At 44.7% G+C, this 24,889-nt stretch overlaps 1 protein-coding gene across 28 annotated transcripts in view; it reads left to right on the plus strand.

The window, feature by feature from the left end:
• SIPA1L1 (signal induced proliferation associated 1 like 1) overlaps positions 1-24,889 on the plus strand; it is a 363,206-nt gene that overhangs the window by 319,421 nt on the left and 18,896 nt on the right. For 26 of the 28 annotated variants that reach the window (XM_053224633.1, XM_053224634.1, XM_053224635.1 and 23 more), the window contains 6 exons: positions 1,253-1,315; positions 1,753-1,871; positions 5,695-6,137; positions 16,988-17,221; positions 17,992-18,157; positions 23,006-23,252. In XM_053224633.1, coding sequence (XP_053080608.1) covers positions 1,253-1,315; positions 1,753-1,871; positions 5,695-6,137; positions 16,988-17,221; positions 17,992-18,157; positions 23,006-23,252 — 1,272 coding nt within the window. The remainder of the gene's footprint in view (positions 1-1,252; positions 1,316-1,752; positions 1,872-5,694; positions 6,138-16,987; positions 17,222-17,991; positions 18,158-23,005; positions 23,253-24,889) is intronic. The other 2 variants (XM_027066072.2, XM_027066073.2) reach the window with 1 other exon arrangement.

A 24,889-nucleotide genomic window follows, 5' to 3' on the forward strand; every position in this document is an offset into this window, starting at 1 on the left:
TGTAATTCTCAGGTTCTGAGATCTGCTTTGTTCCAGTAACTTCAGTGAGATGTGCCTTGTTACTGAAGCCATCTGTCATTACCCACTCTCACGGCACCCACCCCCACCACACAAAACCTGAGCATTTTCCGATCTGCTGCTCCGCTCTTGACAGAATGTTTTTAATCCCATATGTTTTGATACTGTTGAGATGGTAACGACACATGTGGAAAGGATCCCTGCTTCAACATGACTTTAGCAGCTTTTTTTGGCTCCTAGTGCAGGCTTTGAACAAAGCTGCCAGCAAGCCCTTTGTGCAACGTTCAGTGCCACACTTCCCACTCATGTGAAGTCATATGGGGAATGAAAAGGTATCTTGGGACTGGAAAGGGTAATTATGAGGCTCGTCCTAGACCTGTATCATTCGCTCTCATAAACCTCCCTCCAGTCTTTTCTTCCTTGCATCTACTTTTGTTTTGGTGGCATCCCACTCTTAATAGATAAGGCTCTGAAATTAATATCAATGAATCTAATGAATCTTTTCAACACATTGTTCCATCCTGTTAGTAAGATATGACTTTGGTAAGATACCCCAGAACCTGCCAGAGAAACCTTTACACCAACTGGTGGCCTGTCACCGTCCAATACCGAAGGCTTCCAATAAAACGTTAGAATAAATTTTTTCTAATTTTTTACGTTCCACGATTCCAGAGGAATAACCTAGCTTTCTCGAATTGGCACGTCAGATGGAATCTGGGGCTTGGTTGGTATAACCCATGCCAGGGAGAAATCAAGAAAAACAATTGTTCCGTTCTCATTACTCAGCGTACTCTATTGAGTGTATAAAGGGCCGACCTTGTAAGAACAAAACGCTGTAACGACTTTCAGGTCACTGATTGAAAAGGCTGAGGAGATTCTCATTTGCTAGCAGACCTACCTGTCTTTGTACATCAGTGTGTTACAAACTGGTACCCCAGTGGAGAGGAGGAGTTGAGCTTAATTGGCACACCCATCTCAGTAGATTTCATTTCTCTGCCTCTGCTTTTGGAAATGGTTGAGAGTCAGAGTCATAGAGTATGTTGCCCAGTCCTTTACGTTTAGCAATGGTGCTGCAGAAGTCCAGAATTGTTGCTGTTAGCTACCGGTGTGTTAAAGCAGCTAAATCGCTTAGCCTTTACCTTTGGAACCCCATCTTGAACGCCAGCTTGGAGTCCAAAAGGAAGCAATTGTCTTAAGTAAACTAGTTGCTGTGTGTCTTTTCTGTTGTGCTTAGCTTACAGTTATAGAGGACCTCAGGATTTCAATTCTTTTGTCCTCGAGCAGCATGAATATACAGGTAAAATATTTCCAAAGTGTCATGGTAAGTAACACGTGATTGCATCCATGCCTGTCTAGGTAATGTAGACCAAGCTAGGTTAGCCACACTTTGCAATGAATGAATTTCATAAATTGAATCCATATATTCTCGACTTTCCCCCAGAACCAAAAGTTGATTCCTAACTTTGCCGCGTTGTTCATGGCCTTTGGTTTGGTGGTACTTGGCTATGCTAATGTGTATGACGTGACACACTGTCACCAGCTGCAAGCTTTACCCATCAGCCACTTAGTTTCTGACATGCTGTCTATCGTGTAAACTCTCAACAAGCTTATCGCTGAAATTCAGAGTTTGCTGGTCAGTGACCTGAGAAATGCAATGGCAAGCCGTCTTCATTTGTCAACATGTGCTTGTACCTATTTAGTGCCCGCACCGTAATGTCCTGTGCTGTATTCCAGAGCCAACGTGCCATCTCCCAGCAGTATCAAAGGTACTGCCAGCTTTCCGAGAGAGCCCCAGTGGGAGATTAATGCGGCAGGATCCGGTGGTCCATTTGTCTCCAAACAAACAAGGGCATGTAAGTTAACCGTCAAACAATAAAAATGATAAGCTTCCTAGTAATGTGCCTTTTGTGCAGTGTGAAAATGGCTGTTTTCACAGTGTGCTTTGCTGTTTCTTCCACATGGTCAGAGAAGAAGTCACGTGACCCTGGTGGACGATGGGTGTTTGCAGTCATGGCCCTGGAATTTCTGTTGCCAGGGGCCCTAAGGTTGCTTTGAGATTAACTCAAATTCCTCTTTGGAATGCACCTGCCACCCCCACAGACCTGGATGGAAGGCCATGTGATGCAGCACAAGCAGTCCTGAAATGTTGGGAACAGAAATGTGCTAAAAGTAGATTTTATTGAGGTACATGGGTGGTTCAGTCGGTTAAGCGTCGAACTTCAGCTCAGGTCATGATCTCGAGGTTCTTGAGTTCGAGCCCCACGTCGGGCTCTCTGCTGTCAGCGCAGAGCCCGCTTCAGATTCTTTGTTCCCCCCTTTCTCTGCCCCTCCCCGCTTGCGTGCACACACGTGGTCTCTTTCTCTCTCAAAAATGAATAAACATTTTAGAAAATTAAAAAGAAATGAAAGTGGGTTTTATTTGCTTACACAGTTGCATGCATGAGATCTGTTTGGAACATCAGTCAAGGGGATAAATAGCTTCCTGACAGCTGCCCGTCCTGCTTCTCTGGTCCTGCACACTTACACACATTTTTGTTTCACCATAGTTCTACTTAATTCCTTACTACTTATGGGTGGAATTAAGAATAAGAGGTTTTGCTCATGTAAGTTTTGCCCTAGTAAAATGAATATGGAACTAAAGAAACAGCACATGCCTGTGCGTGGGCAAGCGCCCTGCACTGGGCTGTGGGTGAGAGATTTACTGAAGAAATGCGATATTGTCATCACAACATGTTGTAAGTGATAAATTATCCAGTCTGTCAATTTCCTTTCCTTCATTAGCACCTTTATATTGATGACATGGTAAAATAATATTTTGGATAGATTAGGTTAGATTAAATATACTCTTAAAATTAATTTCACCTATTTCTTTTTACTTTTTAATTGGCTACTACAAAACTTAACAAATGCGGTTCGTGTCACATTCCTATAGAAATCCGTTCTGTATTTTACACTCTTAGCACATCTCGATTTGGGCTAACCCCATTATAAGTGCTCACACAGCACAGATCCAGAGCTAAAGAAGTTCCGCCTTACAAACATTAAAAATAAATGAGGGCCAGGGCACCTGGGTGACTCAGTTGGTTGAGTGTCCAACTCTTGATTTTAGGTCAGGTCATGATCTCACAGTTCGTGGGTTCGAGCCCCATGTCGGGCTCTGTGCTGACTGCATGGAGCCTGCTTCGGATTCTCTCTCTTCCCCTCTCCCTGCTCCTCCCCCACGCTCTCTCGCATTCTCTCTCTGTCTCTCAAAAATAAATAAATAAACATTATAAACATTAAATAAATGAAGACCTCATAACATAAAAGGTGTTGTTGCAAAAAACCAGAGTGGCACCAGTTAGGTAATGGATTGGTGGGTTCTTGTTTAAGAAAGAATCTTTCCCTCTAAAGTGAAATTTCTGTGTCCTCCTCCTCTTTCCATAGCCAGTGAAGAGCATGTCCCTTTCTCAGCCATCATGCACATGCACCTGCGTGTGTGTACACACACACACACACACACACACACACACTCTTGAGCTAGTGTCTACTCTCCTCTTTTCACTTGATCTCCACCAGGTATCTGGACTTCCTGTCTCCCATCTAATTTAAAATATTATTCAGATATATTTTGAAATCTTATTTCTTTGGTAAATTATAGAACATTCTAAGCAGCCAAGCCACTGTGTAAAGTATAGAGTTTAGGGGCCCTTGGGTGGCTCAGTCGGTTAAACGTCTGACTCTTGATTTCGACTCAGGTCATGATCTCATGGTTTATGAGATCAAGTCCTGCATGGGGCTCTGCGCTCACAACACGGAGCCTGCTTGGGATTCTCTCTCTCTCTCTCTCTCTCTCTCTCTCTCTCTCTCTCTCTCCCTCTCTCTCTCTCTCTCTGTCTCTCTCTCCCTCTCCCTCTCTCTGCCTCTCCTTCTCTCTCTGCCTCTCCTTCTCCCTCTCCCTCTCTCTCTCTCTCAAAATAAATAAACATTAAAGAAAAACTAAAGTATACAATTTAGTGGTTTTTTACTATATTCACAAAGCTGTGCAACCACCACCACAGTCTAACTGCAGAACGCTTTCATCCACCCCAAAAAGAAATCCTGTGTCCTCAGGCAGTTACCCAGGCTCTTCCCATGCCCTCCGTGCTGTCGACAGCCACTCATCCACTTTCTGTCTCTGATGATGTGCCTGTTCTGGGCATCTCATGAATGGAAACATACGCTATTTGGCCTTTTGTGTCTGGTTTGTTTCATTCAGCGTAACGTTTTTGAGGTTCACCTATGTTCTGGTATGTGTTCGTACTTCATTTCTTTCTATGATAATAATTTCCCATTGTATGCATATACATTTCTTATCCACCAGGTGATGGACATGTGGGTTGCTTCTATATTTTGGCTATTATGAATAATGCTCTGTAAATACTCATTTGGAAGGTTTTTTGTGATGTGTTTTCATCTCTCGAGTAGATACTAAGAATGGAGCTGTGATTGTTTTCCCACAGCAGCTGCCCCATTTTACATTCCCACAACCGTGCCAACCCTCACTGCTGTCTGCCTTTTTGGTTAGAACATCCTAGTATGTGAAGTGTTATCTCATTGTGGTGTTGATTCGCATTTCTCCAGGAACTAATGATGTTGAGCATCTTTTTTTTTTTTTAATTTATTTAATGTTCTTTTATTTTTGAGAGAGACAGAATGTGAGCAGGGGAGGGACAGAGAGAGAAGGAGACACAGAATCTGAAGCAGACTCCGGGCTCTGAGCTTTCAGTACAGAGCCTGACGCGGGACTAGAACTCACAAACCGTGAGATCATGATCTGAGCCGAGGTCGGACGCTTAACCAACTCAGCCACCCAGGCACCATGTTATGGAGTATCTTTTTCTGTGTTTGTTGGCCATTTGATATCTTCTTTGGAGAAATGTCTATTCAAATCCTTTGCCCGTCTTTTAATTGGGTTTCGTGAAGCACAAAAGTTTTTAGTTTTCGTGAGATCCAATTAATTTTTTAAAAATCTTTCGTGGTTTTGGTGTCATTCATATCCAAGAAACCATCGCATAAACAGGTCATGAAGATGTATACTTATGTTTTCTTCTAAGAGTCTTACAGTTTTAGCTCATACACTTAAGCCTTTGATCCTTTGAGTTTATTTTTCTGTGCAATAAGGACCCATCTTCATACTTTGTTTTTTGCATGCAGATATCCAGTTGTCCAAGCACCATCATTTCCTTTCCCTACCACGCACCCCGCTCACCCCTTGAATTGACGTAGCATAAATCGTATCTCCAAGCGCTCCTTAGAAAGCTGGCTCCTACACAGACGCCAGTGGGGGGAAGGAAAAGGAGATCTCTTTACAAATAAGCCTCATATTTTGCCTTACATTTACTCTGATTGGTAGGACTTTTGGAATCCAGCATACCTTCTGATTAAAGTGATCCCCATATTATTGATAGTATTTAGCCTAAGCGAATTGAAAAATGGGTTCTAAATCTAAACGTGGCCTGTTTCCAGCACTCTTTGCCATGAACACTCTGAATAGGTTCTTCCAGGCCCCTCCTGTATTTGGCTTGTTATCACTGGAATTTTTGTGCCGTGAGAACCCCATAACCAGAAACATGCCACAGGGCCATTCTCCCGTTGTTTCTTCCCAGTGTTCAAGAAGCAGAGCCTGTGCCTAAGGCAGTCTTACTTCCCTTGCAGTCTGACAGCCACTACTCAAGCCACTCCAGCAGCAATACCCTCTCCAGCAACGCGTCAAGTGCCCACAGCGACGAGAAGTGGTACGATGGGGACCGCACGGAGTCTGAGCTCAACAGCTACAACTACCTGCAAGGCACCTCCGCTGACAGTGGCATCGACACCACCTCCTATGGTCCCAGCCACGGCAGCACGGCCTCCCTGGGGGCTGCCACGTCGTCCCCTCGCTCAGGGCCCAGCAAAGAGAAAGTGGCACCCCTGTGGCATAGTTCCAGTGAAGTGATCTCCATGGCAGATCGGACTTTAGAGACAGACGGCCTCGGCATGGACCGGAAAACAGAGTCCTCCCTGAGCCTGGACATCCACGGCAAGAGCCCAGCGGGCTCAAACCCTCTGACAAGGGAGAACAGCACTTTCAGTATAAATGACGCTGCTTCCCACACAAGGTAACTGCCCTCCCCTACCGCCTCTGGCCTTCCCAGCCCACTCCCGAATCGAGTTTCCAGCCTCATCTCACTTTGCTTCACTCAGTAGAGTATAAAGGAGGGGTTTTCTGTGCAGTGACCGCTATTTTTACATATGCCTTTTATTTGCCACCAAAATATTTTATTCCTACAACCCTAATGCATTATTTTTAACTGAGAAGAGTATACGGATTTACTCTTTGTAAAGTTGTATTCGATCTTATAAAAATTATCCTGTGTACCAGAATTAGAGAAGAATTTTATAATTCAGGCTTTCAGGTAGTGATAGAGAACGTCTGTCAGTCAGTCTTTTGAGCACTGGAAGAAAATCTTGAGCATATTTTTAGAAGAAAGGGGTCTTTTCTAAGATGAACCTGGTGTTATTTATGATGTCCAGCCCATCCTTCACACTGCCTGTCAGAGAACATGACTTAGCCAGTGTTTGCAGGGGAATCCTTTTCCAGGAATTGCCTCCTGCCAGTGATATGTTGAGGGTTGGGGGAGGGGAGTCCAGTAGAAAAATGTAGCTAAAATTAGACATCCCATGTATTTGGAGCAGGAAAGCACACATTCTCCTGTATCCTTAGAGATCTCTCTGATAGGCAAAATAAATACCATTTTTCATTTCTTCTTTTGGATTTGAGCCCCAAATCCAAAATATGACAAGATTTCCCTTTGAAGGAGGAAATGTTCCAACACTGTCTTTTTGGGCCTGTTGATCTCTGTGGTGGTTTCTCCTTTTGCCTCTCATCCTTGGCTGTCATTGATCAGTTCGCACAACAGCACCTTACCTTGCTGCCTTCTGGGCCTCCTTTTATTATTATGCCCTGAAGAAAAACAGCGAAGAAGCTAGATTTAGTTTTACTGTTCAAATGGGAATCTAGGCACATAATCTGCCAGTAAACCCCGGATAATCTTTATGACAGAGGATGTCCTGGATTTAATTTGGATTTGTTTAACTCGACCAGTTAAATTTCAGTTCTCTCATTGTGTCTATATTGTTAGTGATCAGATTCCTGACCTTTGCATCTGAAAATGTCCGTTTGGCCCTATGGTGTGAAGCATTGCACAGGTTTTTATTCTGTTTACCACACTGCAGGCCTGGAAACTACTTGACCCCAAACAGAAAGGGAGTTGGGAAGCAGTCTTGATATTCTTAGTACCAGGCACTCGGGCACCTTTCCACGATTCAAAAAATAGAGTGTTTGATTCAGATGCGTTAAGGAAGTATTTGGGAAAGTAGAACAGAAAGCTGGACGTCAAATACCATAATAATGTAATGTGGACCTAGAATCACATGACCAATAATTACAACAGTCACTCACTGTTTTGGGCATGCCCCACCGTCTCATCGGCTGCTCCTGTGCACAGACTCCGACTGTTTTTCAGTTCCAGATAGTTTCTGTGTCATTTCTAGGTTTAGCTTGACTTCTGCCTTTTTGGTGTTCTGTTCTTTTTTTCGAAGAGAGGACATCTTTTCTTTTTAACAATGTTTTAAAGTTTATTTATTTATTTTGAGAGAGAAAGAGAGTGGGGGAGAGGGACAGAGGGAGAGAGAGAGAGAATCCCAAGCAGGCTGCTCGCTGTCAGCACCCACCCAGCCTGACATGAGACTCAAACCCATGAACCGTGAGACCATGACCTGAGCTGAAACCAAAAGTCAGACACTTAACTGACTGAGCCACCCAGGTACCCCAAAAGGAGGATATCTTTTTAAGAATGATAATTCCATTTGGGGATATGGCTCTCTGGTCTAATTTGTTGGCAGAAGAAAGATTATAGAGGTCTTGCCTAGAATAGCATCACCATGTAGTAAGGTTGAAAAGCGCTGGGCAAGACGTCAGCTGTGCCCTCTGATAAATCTCAGGGGATCTACAGACAAACACACACACACTCTCTCTCTCTCTGTCTTTCTCTCTCTCTCCCCTCCCCCTTCCCCCCTTCCCCCAAAAAAGTAGGCACCTGAGCTTGCATTATCTGATTGTGCTGACTGGGGCTGCCCGAAGGCCCCAAAGCATTATCTGTTTTCTGCTTCAAACTGACCATGCAGAAATCATTTAAATCATCATTTGGAAATAACTTTTCTGTTGAAAGTCAAACTTACTAGAGAAGAGAAGAGAAGAATGTGGCCTTTCAGGGAGGGCACAGGGCTTCCCACCCGCTGATCGGTTGAGTCACATTCATTTCTAGACTCTGGTAAGCAGGATGCTTTGTGACTTGTCTGTTGGTCTTGGCAGAGCAGGCTGGATAATCAGAGCTTTAGCAGACTCCCTTCTCTGGAGGAAAGGGGGACTTAGCCACCAAATGCACAAAGCTAAAGAAACCAAAATCACTGCAAATTAGAGTGTTTGTGTCCTCAGGAGACAGGAATAGCAATTAATGTGGAGATCTCTTGACAGTGCATAAAAGAGCTTGTACCTGGGACTTGGTGACAAAATCTAAATTACAGTGATTAAGTTCCTCTGCGTATTTCTGGCTGGGCTGTGTTCCTACCCCCTCTGTCCTCCAGTCTCCCTGTTGATGATTGTGCAGGGTTTTTGTGGCACCCCATGAGAACTGCATTAATGTAAGTTGGTAATTACACCGGGTTGTTATATTTGCATGTCATTAAGAGAAATCATATACACTGATAACTTTCTACATTCGAAAAGTCTATTAATTGCTCTGAAGTGCTGCTTCCTAGAGTATCTATGTATTTTCTATGAAGTTTGGAAATTTAGAGAGAGGGTCCCCCCCCTCCCCGCAATGGCTATTTGACTTTCAGCTCTTAAACCACTCAGAAAATGGTTTGTGGTAAGCACAGGAGAGGGGAAGATAGTTTCAGTTTTAAACACTCTTACCAGCTGAGTTCGTTTTTTTCTTAGAGTTCTGGCCTGGGCAGTAGGCAGTGCTGGTTTCTCAGATGACCAAAGACCTCTTTAGTTAGCGCTGTGTAACCGGTGGTAATGCTGATGTGAGAACTAGATTTAACAGCACACATTATGGGGGCGCCTGGGTGGCTCAGTCAGTTAAGTGTCCAACTCTTGATCTCAGCTCCAGTCATGATACCATGGCTCAGGAGGTGGAGCCCTCCTTGGGGCTCTGTACTGACAGCGCAGAGCCTGCTTGGGACTCTCTCTCTACACTCTGTCTGCCCCTCCCCAGCTCGTGTGTGCTGTGCTCACTTTCTCTGTCTCTGTCTCTCTCAATAAATAAACTTAAGAAAAAGAAAGAGCACACGTTATAAAGCTGAAAACCTCGTAGTTGCAAATCCACATTTCTTTCCTGACGTCCTGTCCTGACCTGATCGAGTATCCAGGCTCTACGGCCACCCTCATTCGCCAGCCGTTCTGCTGCTTCCTCTTGATTCCTTAGGCCCCCTCAGAGCTCTGCAGCCGATCAGTACACTCATGTGATGACTTCCTTTTTCCTGCCATCCGGTCCTGGAGGATTTCTCACCCAATATGTTCTTCCCAAACACCTTCGCATATTGTGTGCCACCAGGAGCGTAACAGGAAGGTGCTCGGTACATCTTGGTGATCAAATATGAATAACTTGTTCCTTAAAGATCTCACTTTTTGCCTGAACACTCAAGGCCCCCACTAATAACCCGATTCAAAAATAACATAAAACCTCAATTCCCGACGAATACTGTATGTCAAAGCTCATTGTATAGAAGTGTCACTGTTTGCACAGAGCTGTGTGCTCCTATGTACAGGTATGTGTATAAGTCCCAGTACAGCAGGAACTTGTAGCGAAGTCACTTCTCTGAAAGATTTTCATCTGCAAAACATAACCAAGGAGGACTTTTTAATAGCTTGTATGCAAATAATCGATGTCTGAGTGTAAGTTGGTCAGTGTGTGACGTTCACTAGAAGGGCCAGTTAAAGTCCAGGACAAAGGCCTGCCCACGGTCATCAGTACAGTTCAGTTTCATGAATGTATTTTTTCTGGTTGACTTAACAAGTTGACTGTTCATACCAGAAATGCTGTACCTTTCCCGAGAGTAGAGGTAAAGAAGGGCTTCTTACGTTAACTTTACATCACCCGTCAACGCATGCCTCAGGCTAGCGTAGCACGCTGGACTGTCGATGATCGTGTACCGCTGCATGTGTGTTAGAGCCACTGTGTCTCACCTTGGTCCTCTGCGTCCTGTGTTTGTGGAAAATACGCCTTCTTTGTTCAGAAATTATTCTGCCATCTTTATCTGTAACAGTTCTCTCTTAAGTATCTTCTGCCTGGAATTTTTTGTAATTGCCAACAATTCAGTGCCTCTCATCTACATGTTTTTCTTAAGGTGAGGATGTTCTCTTTCTAAGATTCACGAGCTAGTTCTTCAGAATGTGAAAGTGCAGCCTCTCAGATGACAAACCCAGAGCTTCTCTTCAGCATGTGGTTGGCTCTGCTTGCCTGAGGTTTGTGGATCATTTTCATCGATAATTTTCCGCTCTGTGGTCCGACACAGAGTGGACATTCAGGAGTACATCGCATTTTGCTTTTATAGCAGAACTCCAGGTGATCTGTGCTAAGCTACTGTGCCCCATTTCTTCAGGTTTACCGAGTGGGGGATTATTTTATCCAGAGTGCAGTGGTGTTCAGCTAATCTCAAAGCCTGAGAAACAGAGCCACTGTGGCTGAAATGTCAAGTGTACATTGGGAAAACGAGACTTCTGTCAAGTGCAGATGGCAGATTGCTTGGGGCGGCACTCACTGACACAAAGTTTATCATTACTTTGTTCTACGATGCAACTAATTCATTCATCCCATCGATAGGGAAAGCCCAGATTCTGCAAATGCCATTAAATCGTAAGACCAAAAAGAATTCTGAAAGAGCAGAGTCCATTCCTTGTCCTATTCAAACCATCCTACCAGGATGAGAACTTGTCCAACCGCTTCCAAAGGGGGACAGGAGTAAGGTAAGCCCGAGAAGACAGAGCCCATGACCTTTCTGAGCAAGTTCAGTGTTTATCACATCCTGTCCCTCTTCAAAACTTTATCCTGTGTCTGTGTATCTGAAATTCCTCTTGCTGTAACTTAAATACACAATTAAGAGAGAATAGTTTCTCTGAGCTGAGTCTTTTCTAAACATTAGGAAGTTGTTTTGTAATTAAAGCCACCTCAGAGATTTTCAGGGGGAGTGTGTGGGTGCGTTTCCCTCCAGGTGGTTTGAGGCCCACAGGGTTGGTCAGCTTCAAGGAGCCCCACCAACAGCAGGGCCTGGGGACGGGGCTGCAGAGGAAGGAGGAGACCACCTATTTGAGAGCAAGAGGAGGTGAGACGCTAACACAGTAGTTCTTAAACTCTAGGGACATGGGAATCCTTTTGGGGGGAGTTTGTTAAGATACAGATTTCTGGAGCTCCCGAAGATCTGACAGAAGCCAAGGAATCTTCATTTATATCAATACCTGCAGATGGCCATAGTCCACAGCTGGCGAAACCCTGCTCCAATGGCTTCACCCTCTTGATCTTGACAATATGAAGTTGGATTTCAATGAAGTCATAACAATAGGAATAATTCAGCTGATTCAAGCAGTGGTTCTCCAGCAGTGTGCACGCTTAGGGGAGAGTCTGCAAAAATACATTCGCCTAGGCACCTCCTCAGCTCTATCAAATTAGAATCTCTGGGAATAGGGCCCAAGAATGTGTGTTTGGAAAGCCCCCAGGTGATCCTCATGTGCCTACTTGAAGTTAGAGGCCAAGTGTACCAAAGTGCTCCCCTTGCTTCATGCTGTGAGTTGTATACTTTAAAGAAGGAAGAACTACCAATGAATTATTCATTTTTTTTGCTTTTACCTTTGTTCCCAAATCTAATCAATTGTTAATAGGGCTGTCTTGATTATAACCATCCATGAATAAAAGTGTGCTGCTATTTCACACCTGGGACCTAGTGCCAGCCATCATGTTCACAGATAAAACCAATATCTAGGTCCGTGGTCTTAAGCAATTATCTTTTTAAGAATACACTTGTAAACAGAAGCATACTGTGTAGATTTAATTATTTCTTGCAATAAAAATAAAGCAACATCCAATTTTAAATACAATATGAATAAAATACAGCCTTCATACATAATTCTTACATTAAAATGAACGGCTAGTTTATTTGACAGTTTCTTTCATCAAATATTGAATGTCTACAATGGCCAGGGACCATTAGGCATGGAGAATATAGCAGTGAAACAGAAATTCCAGCCCTTATGGGGCGTAGATTTAAGTGGGGGAGACAGACTGTGTCAGTAAGGTAAAGAAGTTAAGATAGATGATGCGCTCCGTATGTGCTAAATACCGTATGGAGGTATTTTACTGGGTGTCTAGTGTATTCCGGTATTGTTAGATACACAAAGAAAAATCCCTGCCCTCACAGAGTTTATAATCTAGTTAAAAAAACTCACTGAATGCCTCCCAGGGAAACGGAACTAATGAAATTCACACAGGAAGCAAAGAGCTCCAAAGAACTGGTATATGCTGTATATATTGCTCTCTCTTTGGCGTTTCCAGGCCTTTTCCATAACTTCCTTTTCATGCAGTCTGGACCTTATGGTGGAAACGGGCATAGCTGTTTTGTAAAACATGGAGGAATGATTTGTAAATTAATGGACTATACAATTGACTCTTCATTCTCATGGCTAATTATTTGTTCTGACCGCACATTTGGTCTCTTTGAAAGCCCCAGGGTTTTGCATTCCCATACTATCACACCAAGATACTTGCTGCTCAGAGAGGGAAAATATGGGCGATCCAAATGCACCGATGGTACCGTAGTTCTCAAGTTAGGAGTTAAAGGGCCACAGCATCAGTTGGGAATGAGTCGCAAGTACATATTCCGATGTGCTCCCTCCCCACCCCCAACTCAGAATCTCTGGGGTGGGGCCCTGCAGTATGCATTTTAACATGCCTAGAATGCGAGCACCAGATCTAGTATTTAAAAAACACTTGCACTCGCTGGTAGATGCTGATCAAGGCAAAGCAAGCACATGATTATTCACGATGAGAGGTGTGCACGTTAGACTTTGACTTATTTTTCACTCTGTGGGCATCTGCTTCAGATCATAACCACGGATGAGGCTTGAGACACCCTCACATCTGTGTTACAAGTGCGTAGGAGGTGGATATACTCAGGTGGGGAAAGTCTGCAAACCAAAGATAAGCTGTTGTCCCTAAGTGAGCAATACATAACCACAAGCCTGTCATCTTGTGGCAAATGACCCCAAACGCTGCACTTTTACTATTTCAGAAACTCCTGTTGACACTGCCTCTGCTCCCGGGTGTTGCTGTTAACATGAGTCTCTTGTGCTACCGTCTGAGCTCATTTGCCTCTGTCTTTATGTCCTTCCCACTTCGCCTACCCACTTTTAGTCTGTTTTCCATAACAGAGACCTACTGTTATTTTGTTCTCATTGATTTAGATATGGCACTCATAGAGGAATTTTGTATTCAAGGTAAAAACTGAGTGAGATTGCATTGTTTTGAAATTTATGTTGCCCTTTGAGGTCTTGTAAGGGTTTTTTTGTTTGTTTATTTGTTTCCTTTCTTTCTTTCCCTTCCTCTCTAGCTACAAAAATCTCAGGGAAAAAGAAAACTTGTTAGAGTAATCAGAATATGGCTGGCCATTTCTTTCTGAAGTTTGAGCCTGATACCTCCTCCTTAGTTACAAAAATAAAAGAGACGGTTAAGTCTGATCTGAAGTGTTAACAAGGCCCAGTTAGTGTGGGAAACCTGCTGGGTCAGCTCTGTCCCCACTCCCACCCCCTCTGTGCCCTGCTTGTGGCCAAGCTTCATGGAATGTAGGGCTTGTACTTTCAGGTCATTGACTTACGTATTTTTGTGGGTGTGTTCTCATTGAAGTAGAACATTTATCCCAAAGGAGGCACAGGTCATACGTGTTCATCCGCTTGCATTTTCACAGAGTGAACATGCCCATGGGATCACCACCCAAAGCAAGAACTGGAACTTAGCCAACATCCAAACTCCCCCCTCCCCCCACTCTTCTCACTTGCTTTCCCTGGTCATTCCCATCTCTTCCCGAAGGTAAACACAGTCTTGAATCCTAAAATCACACACGCATTTTGCCTATTTTGGGGTTTATATAAATGGAATCCTACCATATGTTTTATTCTGTGTCTTTAAGTCAACATTATGTTGGTGAGATTCACCCATGTGTTGCAGGTAGCATTGCTGTGTTATATTTACGTTGTGAGAACCTACCACAACTCCTGTAGCCATCCCACTGTTGCACATTTGGAGTGTTTCCAATTTATGGATGTTACAGATTCGTGTACGTGTCCTTTGGTACACATATGTGTACATTTCTTGTGAGTATATACCTAGGAGTGGGGTTGCTGTGTTGTATGATACACGTGCAACTCTAGCAGAGACTGAACCAGTTTGTCACACGACCAGATTGTGGCAAGTAACACTCGCATCGTGTGCTCGTTGCAGTCACTTCACATCCTTTCTAGCACTTGATGTCAGGAGTCTTTTAATTTTAGCCGTTCTGGTGGGGGTGTGCTGGTTCCCCTTTTGACTTCCATTTGCATTTTCCTCTTAACTGATGATGTTGAGCACCAACATGTATTGGTCTTTTAGATACCCTCTTTTGTGAAATTCCTTTTTCAGATCTTTGCCCATTTTGTCTGTATGGTGGTCTCTCCTATTGATTTTTAGGAGTTCTGTATTCTGGAGAGGAGCCCATTGTTGGATCTGTATTTTATAAATCTTCTTTTTCTGTGTCTTTTGATGAATAGACGTTCTTGCTTTCAGTGGAGTTCAGTCTTTTCCTTTATGATCCTTTAAAGAGACTTCTGCCTCTATCATAAAGATGTCTTCGGTACAGTCAGATGTTTTATTTAGTTCATTTATTTATTTGAGAGAGAGAGAGAGAGTGGCATGAGCTGGGTAGGACAGAGAGAGAGAGAGAGAGAGAAGAATCCATGCAGGTCTATCAGTCAGCACAGAGCTGATATGGGCTCGAACTCCGAATGGTGAATCGTGACCTCTGCGAAATCAGAGTCAGATGCTTAACTGACTGACGAGCCCCAGTGCCCAGAATCTTTGGATCTGTGTTTCAATACACAAGCCAGCTGGAATTGATGTTTAGGTAAGGTCGCAGGTGGGGGTTCAAGATCGCTTTCATCTGCGTGTAGTATCGCCTGTCTCAGCACCGCTAAGATTTGGGGCTTTTGGTTTTGTTCATTTGCTGAGTTTTTAAGTAAGAAGCGTTTTTATTTTAGAATAGTTTTTGACTTGCAGAAAAGTTACAAAGCCGTACAGAGAGTTCCCACGTCCGCTCACCAGTTTCCCCCATTGTTGTCCTCTGACGTTCCTGTTCCTGTGGTACATTTGTTGTAGCTAAGGAGTCAGTATTGATGCATCGTTATGAAAAGTCCATACTTCATTCAGTTCAGGACCATTGGGTTTTGACCAACAAAGTGCTGTTGGCAAATGCTTTGAGACCCCGTCCTGGTCACTAAACCTTCAGTGACAACTTTCATTGTAGTAAGAGCCAATGCACAAGGGCTCCCTTTGCTCCACATCCTTTTCAACACCTGTTATTTCTTGTCTTTTTGGTAATAGTCATTCTGACAGGTGTGAGGTGATATTTCATTGTGGTTTAGATTTGCATTTCCTAGATAATTAGTGAGGTCGAGCGGCTTTTCACATACTTGTTAGCCATCTGTATATCTTCTTTGGAAAAATGTTTATTCAGATTCTATGCCCATTTTTTAAAAAATGTTTATTTTTGAGAGAGAGAGAGAGAAAGAAACAGAGCATGAGCAGGGGAGGAGCAGAGAGAGGGAGAGACACAGAATCTGAAGCAGCCTCCAGGCTCTGAGCTGTCAGCATAGAGCCCAACGCGGGGCTCGAACTCACGGAGTGTGAGGTCATGACCTGAGCTGAAGCCAGACGCTCAACCGACTGAGCCACCCAGGCACCCCTCTATGCCCACTTTTAATCACATTTTTTTTTCTATTGAGTTACAGGAGTTCTTTATGTATTCTGGATATTGTGTCCATACCAGAAATATGACTTGCATTCATTTTATTGATGGTTTCCTTTGCTGAGTATAGCTTTTTAATTCGAATACTTCCACTTGTTTATTTTTGCTTTTATTGCCTTTGCTTTTGGTGTCAAATCCATAAACATCATTGCCAAGGTCGATGTCAAGGAGCTTATCCCGTGTGGTTTCCTCTAGGAGTTTTATGGTTTCAGATCTTAATGTTCAAGTCTTTAATCCACTTGGAGTTGATTTTTGCGTATGGTGTAGGATAGTGATCCGTTTCCATTCCATTGAACAGCTTTCTAGAAAATCAGTCTTAATGCCAGATGCCATGGGGAAGGAGACCTCAGTGTGCCCCTTTGGCCGTGGATATGGATGTGTGGAGAACTGTATGCCTGATCCAGTGTCGTGTCCCTTCCTCAGCCTGGACCTGGGGAGCATCACCAGGAGCCCTGGTTCTGAGGAAGGCAAGGCAGACAGCCACCGAGACTGCTGCACCTGTTATTGCCAGTTCGCCTGTTACTTGCCTCTTCCAGGCTTCACCGTAGCAAACCTCAGTGTGTTAGCATGTTTCAGAGCGTCCCTGACAGTCTTAACTATTTTCGCTTTTTAACCTCAAAGTGCAGACTCAGCCCCGGTGACCATGTTTCATTTTCACAGCAGACATTTAAATTATAGCGAGAAAACAAGACTGTTTTGGCTAGCCAGCCCATCCCCATTACTGTTTTATGAAATACTCATTGTTCTTTAACCTGGCCATCACTCCTGTCCTGGACGACACTTTGACGGCCGCTGTGCTGACCCCGGGATGCACGCATGCACACCGGGGTCGTTTTGTCTCTGTCCTGCTTCTCCTCAGCACCATGGGCTCCCGACACTCTCCCAGCCCCGTTGTCTTCACCAGTGCCAGAAGCTCCCCTAAAGAAGAGCTCCATCCTGCCACCTCACAGCTCCTACCTTCCTCCTCCTCCTCCTCCTCCTCGTCTGGTCCTAGGACTTTCTACCCTCGCCAGGGCGCAACCAGCAAGTACCTGATTGGTTGGAAGAAACCCGAAGGAACCATAAACTCCGTGGGATTCATGGACACAAGAAAGTAAGAACTCTTTTGCTTCTCTTCCTGAGTGGTTCGCTTTCAACATGACCAAGAACAGAAAAGGTTGGGGCAATTTCCTGCAAGAGAGGAAGCCACCTGGGGTCTGGGAAGGCATTGGTGTTTGGTAGGGAGATTTTTTTCTTTTCTCCTGAGTAAAACCTGTCTTCAGTTATTTCTCTGCTTCATTCCTTAAATAAAATGTGTGGCAAAACAGTGATTTGAGAATCTTCGATCTTGTAGGAAGAGAGTATGTCTGAAGAACAGACTTTGGGATAAATGACCCTTTGGCACTAAGATGACACTATCCCTTTGATTATATTAATCATAGCCTTCTCATGTCATCTTTAACTGGGCCGGGAGCCACTGGAGGGAGTATTAGAAAGGGACTACCCCTGAATATAAAGAACTTTTTGACAAAGTAGTACAGCAAGAAAAAAAAAAAGAAAAACAAAACCCTACGTGATTCATTCAATTATGTTGTTTGTATTTGTACAAAACTTACACTTGAGATTCATAGCCTGTGGTCTTTTATTAATAAGTCTTGCCAATTTGGGCTTAGTGGAGCTAACAGTTTCCCGTAGAAGAGTGATTTAGTCATCAGAATTTTTTCTTTTGCGTTTAGATTGGTGGTATCTTTCACAAGCAGGTACCCCAGCAGATTCACCTTTTCTCTCCTGTACTTCCCCACTGACTTATAGCCTCTGGGCCCATCGCCCGCTTCCCTCAACCTTGTCAGCTGGGCTGCTACCCTCTCTTCCCTTTCTTTCCAGGCGTCACCAGAGCGACGGCAATGAGATAGCCCACACCAGGCTGCGTGCCTCAACCAGGGACCTCCGGGCGTCCCCCAAGCCGGCCTCCAAGTCCACCATTGAGGAGGACCTCAAGAAACTCATCGACCTGGAAAGCCCAACTCCCGAATCGCAGAAGAACTTTAAGGTACAGGACAGAGCCCGGGGTAAATGGCAGTAAGAGAGGCCCAGCGGGATGGGGCTGCTCGCCGCAGGGACATCCTCCTGGGAAGTGCTGGCTCCTGGCTCCTCTTCTGTGGAGCCCACCTCCCGCCATCACCCCCTTCCCAAAAATGAGCTCACGCTTGGGTGTTCTGCCCCGCTGCCACACCTCTCGGTCTGCCTTTAGATTAACCTGTCTCTCCCGCCACCAGGCTTTCTTCAGTGCACCAGCCATGCTCCTGATGAAATATTAGCTCAGATGACATTGCTTCTGAGAGCTCTGCAGAGGCACCTTTGTCTCTCTTGTCAGAGTTTTCTGTAAAGGCTTTAGTGCCTTCTGTCCGAAGGGTCCCTCCCCCTGACAAGTAGCCCAGGGTTCACGTCCTGCCTTGTGTGCCCACAGCAGCCTGCACTTTGGCCTCCTCTCTCCCCTGACCCACCAGGCAAGCCTACTGGCTGTGTGCCACATACTGGCCTGTCGCTCAGAGAAACTGCCTGACGGACACTCACTCTCTTCACCCCCTCACCCCCAAAAGCCACCTCTTCAGCCCAGCAAACTAGGTCTACACCACATACCTTCAGAACTTTCTAGATTCTCTTTACTTCCCCGAGCGTTCTCTTTACTTCCCTCCCAGAATTACAGTCGAGAAATGCCTTCTCTAAACCCAGCCTCCTTCCCCATCATTTCCCAAGCACATGCTCAGGGTGTATGTTTGTGTGTCAGTGGCCAGACCTTTGCCTGCCCACGTGGCAGCTCTGTTCTGCTCTCCTCAGCTCAGAGGACCACTGAAGCCTACTCAAGGCTCTTGAAGGTGCACGATCTCACACTCCCAGGGCCCGGAGCTGGTTGTTTGCTGACTGGGGCCCAAACATAATTGGCTCTGAGCGGAAGGCATTTCTGTCTGCGGTGTGTGGTGTAGCCCCAGGAGACTGGAGTCTACCTCCAGGAAGGTCAGGGCAGCAAGCTTTGACATGTTCTGTTCTCCAGGTTCTTAGTCAAATGACTGGTAGTCTGTTTAAAGTGACTAGACAGTGTACTTTAGGGACTCTGACAACTGATTGAAGATGTAAGCTACATATCTCCCTGAACACTTGCTGTCCTCGAACTGGGATCAGAGTGCAGGGTGCCATGCCCAGCGGGATGAGCGGCGTGGCCTTGTCCACCCAGATTTTGTCTCCACTCTGGTGTGTGTGCCTTCCTCAAGATAGGTCAGATTTACCTCCTAAACTTAAAAATCCACATTTATAGAAATTAAACGTATTCCAGAGGCCAGTCTGGAGTTCTGCTGAGAAATAGATTTATTAACATAAACATTAACATCATAAATCATTTTAAAGACTTGCCATTCTTGATTTCTGTAATTTCTGTTTTATAAGCCAGCACTTAAGACTTCTGACTCATCACCCAGGGTACAAATGGTTCCCTTAGCAACCTTGCAAAAGATAGTGCTTGAAACTTCTTTTTCCATCAGAACCCAAAGAGGTATATTAAAACGTTTAAGTACCAGTTTCAAAATAAAAATTATTTCAGATTTTTCCTTTGAGGTTAGAGGAAAATAAAACTTGCCCTGAAAGGAATCTTTCCTCCAGTTCTCTTATTTTTTTTTTTTTTTTTTTTTTTTTTGGAAAGGGGCAAACTCTATTCTTTTGATTTACTTATGCAGTAGAAATAATTGAAAGCAAATGTCTGTTTTCCCTTTCTTCCATTTCTTGGCTTTTATTTCCAAAATGAATTATTTTAACATTCCTAGTTGAAACAGGAGCTCACTTTCTTTGTGCCGTGGCTGTTATCACCACGAGACCCTCTGCGGAGAAAGTGCTCCTCTGTTGCTGGGAAAGGCTGCAAGCAGGGCTGGAAATAAGGCTGTTTTCTCTCCGGCGTCCTCCTTTTCGGTTTGGTTTCAGATGAGTTTAGCTAAGTGGCTCGATGTGTTTTCCAAGATTCTCTGACTGCCCAGGGCTTTGCTGTGTCAGAAAGGCCAGCGTGCTCCTGAGAGGTTTTCCAGGCCATGCCTGGCTCAAGGCCCCGAGCCACCTCGTCAGGGTCCCAGCAGCGGCCAGCTTTGGGCTGTGTGATCCTTGGAACCCACTCGGACCACATCAGCTTTCCTGGACAGCAAGTGCTACTTAGGAGCGCTGGTTAATATCAAATGACAGGGTCACTCCCGGGCATATGATGTCTGCTGCAGGACGGGACAGACTCTGCCGGGCAGGCTGTGGCTCAGAGAGAGGTGGCTGCACGGCCTCAGCAGCTGCTGTGGAGCTCAAGGAAAGGAAAATAGCAGAGCTCTAACATTCTAAGAAACCTCACTGGGGGACAGAGCTGGGATAACCGTATTTTTCCCGAGGGCTGCATACAGCCGCAAGTGAACACAGTACAAATCAGTGGGCCTGCTTTGCCACCAGTAAGCACTGCTTGCTTATTGCAAGTGTGGGTAACCCATTTCTCTGCAGCCAGGAGGACTAGAAAGAGTGAGAGAACAGGAGACTGACGTGGAGCTAGATGCCTTGTTCCTCAGCTTTGAAACCAGCCCAGAGTAGAGCGGTGGTGCCCAGATGATTTTAAAGCTCAGGAATTTGAATAAAAGTATGTGTGGAAGCCCAATATGTAGAACTGAGAACACGGTTTCTCTGATGGGAGGGGTGGGTATCTTGGGCTCCTGGGTCCCACCTGAACATCTCCTCTCCCCAGGCAGTGACGCTGTGAGAAACCCATAGGATCCATTGGAGCACTTTGAAAACCCCGCAGCCTTATGGGCTCTCAGATCCCTTCCGAGTCAGCCGTTGACTCCCTTGTGGTTCCTTCCCAGGGCGGGCAGCACTGGGTGCCACCCAGCAAGCACCGTGCGAGGCCGGCAGAGGGCGCTCTCAGAACCAGATAGGTGTGCATACCTACAAGACTGGAGTTGAAGAGGGATGGGGTGAGGGGACATCCCAGTGTGTTGGGAACAAGACTACTTTTTAATGGGTGGAAAGCGTCGAGACAGATTGCTTCCTTCCATCACCTACCCCGCCTCCCATTTGAGTGCAGGATGTTGTAACTTTTAATAAAGCATGCTGCTCAAAAGGATCCCTTCAAGGGAGCTGTTCACTGCCTTGAAGTATGTTAATGTTTCCCCCAAAAGAGGCTAAAACTAAAATTGGTGGAAAACCGTCCTGTGAAACCATCAGGGTGGGGGATACTCACTGGAAAAGGAAATCCCTTTGCTGAACCCAGAAGTGCTAAAAAAAAAAAAAAAGAAAGAAAGAAAAAAAATTGGGACCAGTGTTTGAATGGAGAGACCCGGGGCCTGGTGTGGTTGGCAAAACCTTATGTGATCATCCTAGAAGCTTACAGACACAGAAGAGAGAATCTGGCTTTAGTTTTTAAAATTGTAATCGGCAAGCCATTTAACCTTCGTGATGCCCACTCTTCTCTTTGAGGTGGAAAGGGAAATCACCATTTCCATACCCAGTTCCCTGTACTTAAAGACTCAGAATTTATCACAGCAGCTTAGTTTTCTAGTTTTTCTAGTTTTCTAGGCAAGCTTAGATGTACCTTGCATTTAACTCCTCGTGAGTTTTTAGAAGTGAGCACACTTTCTACACAGTTGGCTACTCCTGGGGCTCATTTGCAATGTGTTGGATTAATAATTTTTTCACATTTAGGCAGCAGCTGTGCACACCATTTCCTGGGCAGCTTTGACATGATTAACCCTTGGTTTGTTGAACAGAAGCATGTTAGGCACAGAGCCCATGAGTGAACCTGAGTGTGTGCTCTATTCTCAGCGTCCTGAAAGAAGACGTGGCTGTGTCATCATCCCTCTGCCTCTTCAGAGTGTCACGGAAAGTCCCACAGAGGCCTTCTGCCAGCTATGACTCAGCCCTCCTACTCACGTCTTCACCTGTCCTCCACATTGTTCTCCCTGCCAAAGTGAACACTAGCCTGAGAGCCATGGAATAAATGTAGCTTTATTGCTGATAGGCCAAATACTCTATTGGCTCTCGGGCTGGATATTCAAACATTGTTAATATATCTGTTGTTTCGCAATGAATGGGATTCTCAGAAGTTCACTTTTTGCAGAAGAATCTCAAGTAAAATCAAATCTGGTGACAAAGGCAAAAGAGAGAACAGCTCTGTGGAATGTCAGCCATTCGTATATACCTGTATAAATATTTGTCACTTAAGATGGCTTCCCTATTTTAATTTCATAAATAGAAATCCATCCTAAAAAATAATGTTTAAAACTCATTGAATGTATTAGTAATTGATGTTTATCAAGAGGCACCTGCTACTAGAGTTAATAGATCACGACGGTCCAGTGCTCTTGTTGCCCAGCGCATATGGCATCACCTGCTAAGCTTCTGGGGACAACCTCCTGGCACTGTGGCTGTTCCCCTGGGGACCATGATGTCACTTAATACCACCGATAAACACTCCAGTCCAGTGTTTGCATTTACTCCTCGTAATAATCCTGAGAAATGCTGGGCTCAGATTCGGTCAATGGCACGGGACTCAAATAAAACTCACATGTGTCTGATCATCATCTTGTTCTTACCGTGACACAGTCCTGATGAATCTGCTTAATCTCACACCTGAATTGTGTGCTGAGCACCAGTAGGCCATAGGCCGTGTGCTGGGCCTTGAGGACAGGATGGCCAGGAACTCCCATCTTGGCTCTGAAGGACGTAGACCGAGATGGTGGAGCCGGAGGCTTCCTTGCCGGGCTCTAGGATCTGAAGGGGGAGGTGGTGTCTAAGAGCAGTGATTTCGTCAGCCCACCCGTCCCCAGTCCGAGACTTGGGTGTGTGACCCAAGAAATTTACTTCTTGTTGTCTCGACACTGTTTTTCAGTTCCACGCGCTCTCCTCTCCTCAGTCTCCTTTTCCTACCACCCCCACCTCAAGGCGGGCTTTGCACCGGACGCTGTCAGATGAGAGCATTTACAGCGGGCAGAGGGAGCACTTTTTCACCTCAAGGCCTTCACTTCTGGACCAAGCCCTGCCCAATGACGTCCTCTTCAGTAGCACGTACCCTTCTCTTCCCAAGTCTCTTCCGTTGCGGAGGCCTTCTTACACCTTGGGAATGAAGTCGTTGCATGGTAAGTTGGTTTTTCTGCCGCCGCCGAGCAGCCCTGCTGAGGGAGGTGAGTCCCCAGAAAGAGGGGCCACTCCATCTGCTCAGAGAGGCGTAGCTGGAGCAAGTCTGGCTTGCATGCTCAGGTTCTCTGCTAGCCACCCGTCCCTCAGCCTCTCACCTGTAATCCCAGCCCACAGGTACCGACGGTCAGCCACACCAGACCGTAAGTGTTATCTGTTTCATTTTGGTTTTTACTGAAGTTTAACCAACATGTAACGTTATATTAGTTTCAGGTGTACAACCCGATGATTCGATGTTTGTATTGTGAAATGATCACCACAGTGAGTCTAGTTAAGATCTGTCACCATGCATAGTTGCAAAATTGTTTTTCCTTTTGATGGGACCTTTTAACATTAGTCTCTTAGCAGCTTCCAAATACGCAGTTATTAACTGTAGTCACCATGTGGTACATTGCAGGAAACCCCGTGACTTATTTGTCCTTCTCCAATTTATTTCAATCGGCATAATGCCCTCAAGGCCCATCCATGTTGTTGCATGTGGGAAGATTTCATTTTTTAAGGCTGAGTATTAGTCCGTTGTGTGTGTGTATGTGTACCATTCATCCATCATTGGACACTTAGGTGTCCATTTAGCTACTGTTTCCATCTTAGCTATTATAGATAATGCTGCAGTGAACATGGGGGTACAGTATATTTTTTTCAAGTTAGAGTTGTCATTTTCTTCAGGTGAATACCCAGAGTGGAATTTCCAGATCATAGGAATAGTTGGATAGTTGGATCATATGGTAGCTCTGTTTTGGGGAAACCTCCATACTGTTTTCCATAGTGGCAGCACCAATTTACATTCCCACCAACAGTGCACTAGGATTCCTTTTTCTCTACACCCTTGCCAACACTTGTATCTTCCCTTTTTGATAATAGACATTCTAACAGGTGTGAAGTGATACCTCATTTTGGTTGTGATTTATATCCCCCTAATGATTAATGATGTTGAGCATCTCTTCATTTACCTGTTGGCCGTCGATAGGTCTTCTTTGGAAAAATGTCTATTCATATTCTCTGCCCATTTTTTAATCAGATTGTCTTTTGGCTCTTGAGTTGTAAGGGTTCTTTATACATTGTGGATATTACCCCCTTATCATATATGATTTACAAATATTTTCTCTCATTCCATAGGTTGCCTTTTCATTTTGTTAATGGTTTTCTTTGCCGTGCAGAAGCTTTTTAGTTTGCAGGTATTCCACTTGTTTGTTTTTGCTTTTGGTGTCAAATCCAAAAAGTCATCGTCAAAACTGATGTCAGGGAGCTTACTGAAGAAAACATTCTGGAAGTTTTATGGCTTCAGGTCTTACAATCAAGTTTTTAATCCATAATGAGTTAACTTTTTTATGTTGGTTTAAGATAGTGCTCAGGTTTCATTCTTTTGCATGTGGCTGTCCAGTTTTCCCAGCACCGTTTATTAAAGACCATCTTTTCCCTATTGGATATTCTTGGCCCCTTTGTCATAAACTAATTGACCGTGTATGCATATGTTTATTTCTGTGCTCTCTCTTCCATTGATGTATCTGTTTTTATGCCAATACCATACTCTTTTGATTTCTATAGCTTTGTAGTATAGTTTGAAATCCGGGATCGGGAT

This window comes from Acinonyx jubatus, chromosome B3, assembly GCF_027475565.1.
Source record: "Acinonyx jubatus isolate Ajub_Pintada_27869175 chromosome B3, VMU_Ajub_asm_v1.0, whole genome shotgun sequence".
Lineage (NCBI taxonomy): Eukaryota > Metazoa > Chordata > Mammalia > Carnivora > Felidae > Acinonyx > Acinonyx jubatus.